The following is a 9,376-nucleotide window of genomic DNA, read 5'->3' as shown; positions in this document are numbered from 1 at the left end:
CATTTATTTTATCTTTTATTTTATTTATATATTTTTCCAAGACTAACTAGTCATTCACATTTGAATATGAAAATGAAAGTATTTGAATATTGTGATCCCAATGAGTAGGCCAAATGCAGAACCAAGCATGCATATCTAAAATATTACTTGAATAGGTTTTTCTAATAAATAGATCTTTTTAGTATTTGAACTGAAGTTTATAACTTTATATTATCCGTTAGGTAGCGTTTGTTTTGAGGTATTAAAACAGAGATTAGGAGACTGAGATTCAGTATAATGTTTATTGTCCCAAAGACTAGTATTAAAATTTTAGTCTCTATTATTTCAGTACCTCAAAAAAGTAGGGACACAAGGTACTGAAATTTTTGAAGATAGAGACAAAAACTTTACGGGCCTGCTACACATACAAGTATCCAAGCATCCAAGTTGGCCCAGCCCAAACCGAAGACACGCGCATAAGGAACCATAACATGGCGCGTCAAAATCACGCGCTCAACACAAACAGTTACGTATGGCAGACTCTTCCACTTCCTCCACTTCTTCCACTTCTCAAAACACTTCGAAAACAAGGAAACGCTCCCATTTTCGAGCAAAAATCAAAGTTCAAAATATACAAATCGTTGTTCGAAACCTACATCAAAACAACATCAAACTCTCCGTGAAGAATCTGAAGAGAAAACGAAGCAACAACACTCAACGTAAGTTGATTAAGATTACTGTATATTTTAGTTTTCTTCTACGTCGTTCTTCTAGGGTTTACTGTGCTATTATTCTTGCTTCTTTGTCACACTGTTCTAAGTTCTACGTCATTCTTCTAAGTTCTACGTCGTTCTACATTCTTGTTCTAAGTTCTCTTGCTACTGTTGTTGATTTTTAGAAAAATAAACTCAATCGCCACAAATTTAAAGAACATTACTTTTACCTCGCTTAAAACTTTCGTCTTCTTCTTCTTTGTGGCATTTGCGATCTGTTTCTCCAGCTTTGAACCTAGCCTGTTTTTTGGACGTCCTCTTGTTCGAATCCTTGGCGGGCTTTGAAGCTCGTTAACGGATTCCAAGTTGGCGTCTTCGTGGGATAAAGAAGATGTCCCCTTCCTTTTGGCTTTTAATGCTTCCATCTCGGCCATGACGTTATCGTACACATGGTGCAAAATTGCAGTCAGCTCCTCCGATTCGGAGGCAAATTCGCATATATTTTGCGAACGAAAAACCAATTGGTCGAACCTCTTGCTTCTTGGCTCCATTAGTGGCTCGTCGTGGCTGCTCTTGATGTGTGTGTGTGTCGCCTCTTTACCTTCTTGCTCCATCGTTCCAGTATGTATCTCGGTGACACTTGGCTTACTTGTTCGAAGCTTAACACGCTTAGTGCGTGACGGCACAGTATCCCTACACAGCATGCAGATATACACCATCTCAAAAACTAAAAACACACCTAATCATGTCTGTTATAATACAGCTGAACAACAACAAGTAAATTAAAATAACAAAAAACCAGTAAAGTGTAGATACACCCACACTTCTAGCTAAAATACACCCAAACAAGAATTGATCTACACCCGAACGTCTGCTACAAATTCCAGGTAATTAATCACAACTAATACATTGAATCGACAGATTCAGGTAAACGTGTTACTTTCACAGTCAATGTTCAGCAATTTTTCAACTACACAATGCTATACAAATTACTGAAAGAAATTTCATACTAATCCTATGTAAATCAAACCTCAGGGACTTCGTTAGATTCTGACTCATAATCCACTTCGCCTGCATTCAGATGACAATCTGAGGTTGAATGATCCATTATCTTCAAAACGAGATCAAACTTTGATTTCGGAAAACAACAAATCAAAAATAGAAAACGAAGCTCGAGTTGCAGAGAGAGACAAAGGTAACCTAAACGAAGAAGATGCTAGTGAGAAAAGGAGAAGAAAAGAACAATGGAGAAGAAGGAGGGTAAACGCGGGAGAAGAAGAAGAACGAAATCTCAAAATAACGAAAACGAAAAGGGAAAGAAATATTTTAAATCTGGTAGTTAGATATACGCGCGATGTTATATAGCGCGTGTAATCAACGTACCTGAAGCAGCGCGTATTTTGATCTTATTGTTTAATGAACTTGTAAAGCATACAAGCCATTAGGGCTTGTATGCAGAGCTTTTCCGAAAACTTTAATAACATTTTATACTTAAAATACCACATTTGAATTAATTAATTTCAACTTTATTCTTTTGTGCAAATTAAATTAGAACTTTATTTTTATTTCAATCTCTATCTCTCACTTTATACTAAACAATAAACACAATACTGAGACTTATTTCAATATCTATTTTTCAGTCTCAATCTTTCAGTTTCAATCTCTCTTCCTAATGCTACCTTATAGATCTAAACTTATATTTATGCATACACAAAATACTTTTCTTTTGGGTCAAATAACTTTAGATTTTTGTCAAAAGTACGTTAAGCACCTCATCAAAGGTTTGAGCTAAAAGAATAACACAAGTAAAAAATTGATTAAATTATTCTGTTAATACCTATAATTTTACCAAATTTATAAAAAATTTTAATGAGATCTTCACACAGTTATAAGTTTCATTGTTATTCCAAAAACATTTAACTAGTTTTAAATATGCTAAAGATAAAAAAGATCTAATTACAAATCTAAAAAGTGATGTAGGAATCTAAATAAAAAATTTTTAAATGTAAAGTCCTAGTTACAAATTTAAAAAAATTACAAAGACTACCAGAATAATTTGACCTAAAAAATTTAGATCTCTCAACGAATGTATTTAAGATTTAGAAAACTCATGTTTCTTTCATTAAGACTTTCTACTCCTAATTTATTGTATTTATAGCTCTGAACAATTTAAATCCATAGTCTAAACACATTACACAAATGAATAAATGCAGTTAAAAGACAGAAGCCAGAGATAAAAAGACAATATCAGCCGAGAAGCAGTATTATTTACACATTTAAAGTTGAAGTTGAGAGTCTCAACTACAGACTCCAGTTATTGCAATGAATCTTTTACCATTGATTTGCTTTACAGAACAATGGATTTTCATGTACACTGGAAAAGAAAAAAAAGACACATTGCCATCACCCTAATCTTTGCATCCTAACTCAACTCTCTTTATGGAGTTAATAGTAACAAAACCAAACCATAGTAAGAAAAATTAATTTATTCAATTGTCCCTCCAATACTTAATCAAAACTTAGGGATATATTAACATCCATGTTAGCTGTACAACGGATTTATGCGGTGGCGCGAGGAGGAGGACGATTTGTTATCAAGACTTCAATTATGATGCTTGAGGAGGAGCTAGTAAATTAGGCTAACATCCATGTTAGCTGTACAACGGATTTATGTGGTGGCGCGAGGAGGAGGACGATTTGTCATCAAGACTTCAATTATGATGCTTGAGGAGGAGCTAGTAGATTAGGCTAACAACCCTATGCGCCTTTCTGCAAATGAGGCCAATCGAATTATTAGAAATTCCATTGCTTCCTGAACAATTCACAAAAAGTAGTAACTGAATTCTTTACCTCCAGTGGTTATGAGCTTCTCCACGCGGGAAACTATGTGCTTGCCGTAGGTATACTGCTTCAGAGCATTTAAGTGAACCTTGATGCGAGAAAGAATCAGCTCAAGACTTCGATCATCGCAAGTCTCGAGCACTTTTTGAACAACATAATTACCAAAAGGATCCTTCATCATAGCCTGCGATTTCATTGTCATAATCCAACTCAGGAAGTGCCTCTGATTTGATCATTTTAATTCTATCATATTTATTTATAGATTTAATTAATGAGATGAAAGGGGCCAAACCTGTAATGGCTCATTCTCATCAGAGTTACCAAGCATTTCATTCACCAAAATCTGGCGTTCTTCAGGACTACCGAAAGCCAAGCACTTCTCAATAACATTAGAAGCAAACTTTTGTTGACTCATTTTAACAATTTGTCCTGCAAGCTTGCTAATAATAGCTGTCCTTTCATCTGGTTTACCATGTTCGAGGATATGCTTCAAGAGAGAAGCATGGTATTTAGAAGTAACAAAATGAAGATAAAGTACACAACAATTAAGTAATATGCATAAGATAAAGTACTCAAAAAGATAACAACACAGCCTGCTGATGTGTATTCAAAATAATCTCTAATCGAACAAACACATTGTTGAATGCTTCGTACCTGAATAACATAATTTCCATATTGATCCTGTGCTAAAGTGCATACAGATTGCATGATTTCATCCATTATAATTTGTTGTGTATTTAGAGCATCACAATGTTCTAGAACCCTCTGTTAACATCCACATGTTCAATACGATTATAAAATAGAAAAGCTCATCACTAGCTCAATAAAACATAAAATACCACGTGCAATTTTCTGACCTGAATAACACGGCAACCGTAGGGATGAGTAGAAAGTGCAACAACTTGACCATAGAAAGATGAGACAATAAACTGAATTCTATCTTGAGGGACACACTCTATACACTTCTGAATAACGTGGTTTCCATTTTGATCCCGTACACATTTCATTATTGCACCGTCGAGTTCTGAAACCATTTGAGTCTGCTGCTCTACATCAACAACCTCCAAGGCCTGTTAACAAATTTAGCTGAGATTTGAAAGAATACACTGATTTATCTGGCACATCTAAAGAGCAAACAATAAACAGAACGAAACCGTTCGGGTTGGGGGCTCGGTTCTTTAAACTATTTCCATGTAACAATAAATACCAATATTCACTGCAAACCACATAGGAACTTCAACTTCCTTCTCAAATCATAGCGATTACCAATTATACACCAAAGGACCATGTAAGATTGATGTGATACAACTTGACAATGTGAAATATTGAACCAGCACATATCTTATACAAAAAATGGGGAAACTAGACTTAGATAAAGCATATGAATAGGAAATATGAGAATTTAAGGCTTGAAAGGCACCTTCTGAATCACTCTGCAGCCATACATTTGCAGGCTAAGAGGTAAAACATAACCTGTAAGCTGGCTGGCTAATTCCTTTCTTTGATCTTCCGTACCATGCTCGAAAAACTGCAATGTCAAGCACGATAAAATAGAATGAACAACCAAACCAAAGGAACATATTCATGACGGTACTCGATATTCAATATTAGAAGTTAATTGTACTTTTTGTATAACGTAATTTCCAAAGACATCAGTCATCAAGGTACGAGCATGAGGAATGATCTCGGGAAATATCTTGGTCTTCTCCTCTACCGAAGCTGTTTCTAGTTTCTGCTGAATAAATCGGCTGCCATACTGATCGGTACTGCATTATGTAAGAGATTATAATTCAGACTAACAGAGCGTTATATGATTAGGAACAACAATTCAGGTGCAACATTCATACCTAAAGTGAACCACATGATCAACAATGTCTAGAAGTTCAAAAGTTCTAGCCTTGTTGTTCTTGAACTCATCCAGTAAGGACGAAGGAAATCTTCCGTCCATGTTATTGCCAATATCAGCAGGCCATGAGCCACTAGAACCTCCCATTGAGCTTCTAATCATAGAATTCAAGCGAGATAAACGTTCATTCTCAAACAATGGATTTCCAGATCCAAGGGAAGTAAGTGAGGAACTTGCAAGCTGTTTCCCTGTATATGGCATCCCAATACCATATGGCTGACTGCCATAGAACCTAGGATTCATAAGCCCGGATTTGCTCAGGAGTGGGAGTTCATATTGTTGCTTTTGCTGAGCTAGAAGTGAATCAAGATATGCTTTCCGAAATCCCTCTAATTCTCCATTTGAGGTATCAGAAAAGTTCCTCATTTGAGAAGGATCACTGGAACCACTCACCCCATGCATTGAGTAATCAGAACTTTGCTGCAAGCATTGTATTAAGCGCGGATCCATATTTGTACAATGAAGGTCAACACCAATCTGATTTGCCAGTGCCTCTAAACTTTGTCCATCTCTGCAACTCCTCAAAGCTGGAACCGAAACACTGAACTGTTAATGCTAATTAACAAGGCTAAATTACACCGGCTTAAATTAAATTTCAACACACACACACACACACACACACACATACACACACACACACAGAGAGAGAGAGAGAGAGACCTGTTTCAAGTTGATTATTGTATACAGCATTTGATTTCGAGTTTACAGGATATGAGGCAGTAACATGGCCAGTGTAGTCTATATTTGGCAAACTTGTCATATTTCCACTAGAGTGCACTTTCGAGCGCAAACTGGCAAAAGAAGCTGTTTTTTTCAGTAGATTGATTTGATCATTTGAACCAAATGTGTTAAAGTTTGCTACTAGCCCATTATGTCTGGCCAAACTAACATTGTTCTGTGCATTTAACAGAACATTGGAATGATTATCAACTTCCATTTGTAGCTTAGCTTTTAAAAGATTCTCTTGCTCCGCGTGCCTAGCAGCAGACAAACTTAACCCTGATAATGAAGACGCTATATCGGCAATATCAGTCATACTAGAAGAATGACCAATATGGGTCCCCAAGCCATTAACACTTTTCTCAACAGAGAAAACTTTACCACCCAATGGAGGAACACCGGATCCAAGCGGTCTCCCAATAACCTGTGGTTCAGGGGTTGTAACTCTAGACAAAGAAGAACCCACAGCAGATGAAAAACTATGAGTACCATTGACACCGTGAGTTTGAAGACCAATCAAACCAGGAGTGGAAGCTGAAGAACGCAAGCCCTCCAAAGACTCACGATCAACAATGCCATTTGAATCCAAAATATCGCCAAATGTATTGTGACTCACTGCACGTGACATATTGCTAGACAAAGAAGTAGGTTGATCAAGTCCTTCCTGGTAAAACACTAAATTCAGTTATAAGCATAACAAAATGCTGATGATTGAACACTAAAAAATAGCAACACAGCTTTTCGTAGCACTTCTTTTTTTTCTTTACATTAAAATTTAAAACACTCACAAACACAAGCCATAAATTATGGAAGTGACAAACAGTTTCACCTTACTGGAAGGTCAAGGATATTGTGTATGTTTGGGCGTCATTATTTTGTTAAAAAAAGATCTTTTTTTTATTTTTTAACGTGTTTGGCAATTTTCTAGTAGTAAAAGTAAAAGCACTAGTAAAATAAAAAAAAGATCTTTTTTGAGAAGCTGTAATTTACATCTTTTTTTAAAAGATCTTTTTTGAGTTTTTCCTTAAAAAAAAGATGTTTTTCGTGTAATAAATAAACAAAAAAAGTACTTTTATATTGTTATACCCAAACATAATTGATAGATAAAAAGACCTTTTTACATGAGATATCCAAACATAAAATTACTTTTACTTCTCTATAAGATCTTTTAAAGAAAGATAACTCGAAAAAAGATCTTTTCTCAAAAGCTCACCCAAACAAGCCCATTGTCAGAAATCGAAGGATAAGGCAAGAGCATGTAAAGACCAATTATGCAACTGAATCATAGTTGCAAGTAAAAATGACACCTCAAAGTCGAATGCACTGAAAATGTCTCACCTAGAACCAAAATACACATGCAATTGGGATTGGAATTAATCAATTACCTGAAGAATATCAGCAATAGGTGTTCTCCTTCCACCAACACCAGCTCCGGCCCCTATTCTAGCCAAATCCATATGGCGGTCCAGCAACTGAGCTGAACCCTGCCTAGAGGAATTTTGCAAACTGGCTTTCCTCAATTCCATCAAATCATTCTCTGCTTGTTGCACAGGAAATCCTGGTTGCATCGAAAACAGCGATGAACTATCACCATTTGCAACCATCTTCTTCCTCCAATCCCCAAATCCATCATATGGAGATCCTCCAACCTGAAACCTTTGTGTAACACGCCAATCTTCTTTCGACAACAGTGGTGGAGGTAACCTAGGATTTATACTCTCATGCGAGTAATAATAAGAAAGATACGCTGGATGCGAACGAATCTCATCTTCAGTCAAAAACCCATTATTGTTACCACTCCTACTATTTATTGCCCCAAAATCAGAGTTCCTTAGACTACCAAAAGCACTTAATGATCCCTCTACAGTCGGGGGTGCGCTTCCACTTCGATAAATGTTTAGATCCCTTTCTCGATTGATAAACTGCTGATTGCGCTGCTCTTGCAGTATCCTTTCCAACTCACTCTGCAGCGTGTCTTCGATAGTCCCATTCAACAAATGCTGAAAACCATTATCTACCTTATTCCCACTGTCCATCTCAAAACTAGAAGTCACCTATAAGTGACACCAAAACCGGTTAATTATAATTGCACAAAACAATAACCATTAAAGTAATTAATAACTAAGAAAAAACCACAAAAACCACAATCCACATGCCTGAATTCACTTTATTGTTGTAGGGAACAAAAACAAACCATACAAAAGCAAGAATCTTGGGTCATTCTATTTCATTATATCCTCCAAAAGTTAAAATACTGCCTAGAACAAACTTGAAATACGACCATAAGTTGCTCAGAATTACATCAGACGCAAATCACTATATTATCTCTTCATTTTTCTGACTACCCCTTTTACCCTCAGATACATAAGAGCAAAAAATCAATCAACAAACTTCAATCACAATTTACAGAGAGAGAGAGAGAGAGAGAGAGAGAGAGAATGGGCATACCTTAGACTCCGCAGCTCAAAAGGAACCTTCACATGAATAGAAACAAAACCCAAAAATTTTGGATCCTTTCTGAAACACAAAATAGAGAAAACCCCATCATAAAAAGAAAAAAAAAAGGAAAATCACAACCACTTGCAACAATCCAGGCGCAAATCAAGACACAAAGTTTTCACATTTAAACCGAGAAAGCAAAAGAAACGAAAAAGCACGAAAGATTTCACAACAAATAGACAAATTAAATAAACCCCATAAAATTTTTCTGATAAAAATGAACACTTTTTGGGTGATTGAAGAATCAAAGAGCAATTAAAGTTACCCTTTTGAAGAGAGTGGAGGAATGAGGGGAAGCTGGGAAGAATCGTTGTGTTGTTTTTGTTGTATCCGAAAAAGAAGGAATTTTGGAGAGGATGGAATTGTTCTGTGTTATGCAGAAATCAGAATAGATAGATAGAAAAGAGAGATGGCGTGGGCCTCAGTGAGATCAAAATCAGATGGCTATGTAATGAATGAATGAATGAATGAATCTATGAATGAATGAATGATGGTACGTGCTGCATGGGATGGATGCGTTTACATATATCATGATGTAATGTAACATATCATACAACATTCTTCATACTTCAAAAGGCAACCAGATTTCCCTGCTTTTATTGCACATTTTTATTTTTAATATTAGATTAACAATGGTATTTTTTTTAATGGTAATCTATTACGATATTTTTTTTAAAATATGAGATGATTTAATTTAGGAAATATAAATCAGACTATC

At 35.9% G+C, this 9,376-nt stretch overlaps 1 protein-coding gene across 2 annotated transcripts; it reads right to left on the bottom strand.

Moving 5' to 3' along the window:
* On the bottom strand, positions 2,927-9,132 carry LOC107618193 (pumilio homolog 4). Of its 2 annotated transcripts, XM_016320181.2 has the most exons (12): positions 8,924-9,129; positions 8,608-8,676; positions 7,545-8,213; positions 6,100-6,823; positions 5,381-5,966; positions 5,158-5,299; positions 4,954-5,061; positions 4,391-4,603; positions 4,188-4,298; positions 3,826-4,020; positions 3,543-3,717; positions 2,927-3,461 (listed from the first exon to the last, which is right to left on the bottom strand). In XM_016320181.2, the coding sequence occupies exons 3-12, from the start codon at positions 8,193-8,195 to the stop codon at positions 3,436-3,438; spliced, it is 2,931 nt and encodes a 976-aa protein (XP_016175667.1). In that variant the 5' UTR covers positions 8,196-8,213; positions 8,608-8,676; positions 8,924-9,129; the 3' UTR covers positions 2,927-3,435. The 2 variants fall into 2 exon arrangements, with proteins under 2 accessions (XP_016175667.1, XP_020966218.1); XM_021110559.1 differs by lacking the exon at positions 4,188-4,298 and having other exon boundaries at positions 8,924-9,132.

This window comes from Arachis ipaensis, chromosome B09, assembly GCF_000816755.2.
Source record: "Arachis ipaensis cultivar K30076 chromosome B09, Araip1.1, whole genome shotgun sequence".
NCBI classification, from domain to species: Eukaryota; Viridiplantae; Streptophyta; class Magnoliopsida; order Fabales; family Fabaceae; genus Arachis; species Arachis ipaensis.
Note: the sequence above shows the minus strand (reverse complement) of the source record. Positions and strands in the feature narration are given on the sequence as shown.

What these genes read in the sequence shown, in the direction of transcription:
- LOC107618193 (XM_016320181.2), bottom strand. Translation starts at nt 8,195, where the DNA reads ATGGACAGTGGGAATAAGGTAGATAATGGTTTTCAGCATTTGTTGAAT. An exon ending in CAATAATCAACTTGAAACAG is followed by an intron (nt 5,967 to 6,099) that starts GTCTCTCTCTCT and finishes TTTCGGTTCCAG; the next exon opens with CTTTGAGGAGTTGCAGAGAT. An exon ending in GAAGCTCATAACCACTGGAG is followed by an intron (nt 3,462 to 3,542) that starts GTAAAGAATTCA and finishes CCTCATTTGCAG; the next exon opens with AAAGGCGCATAGGGTTGTTA.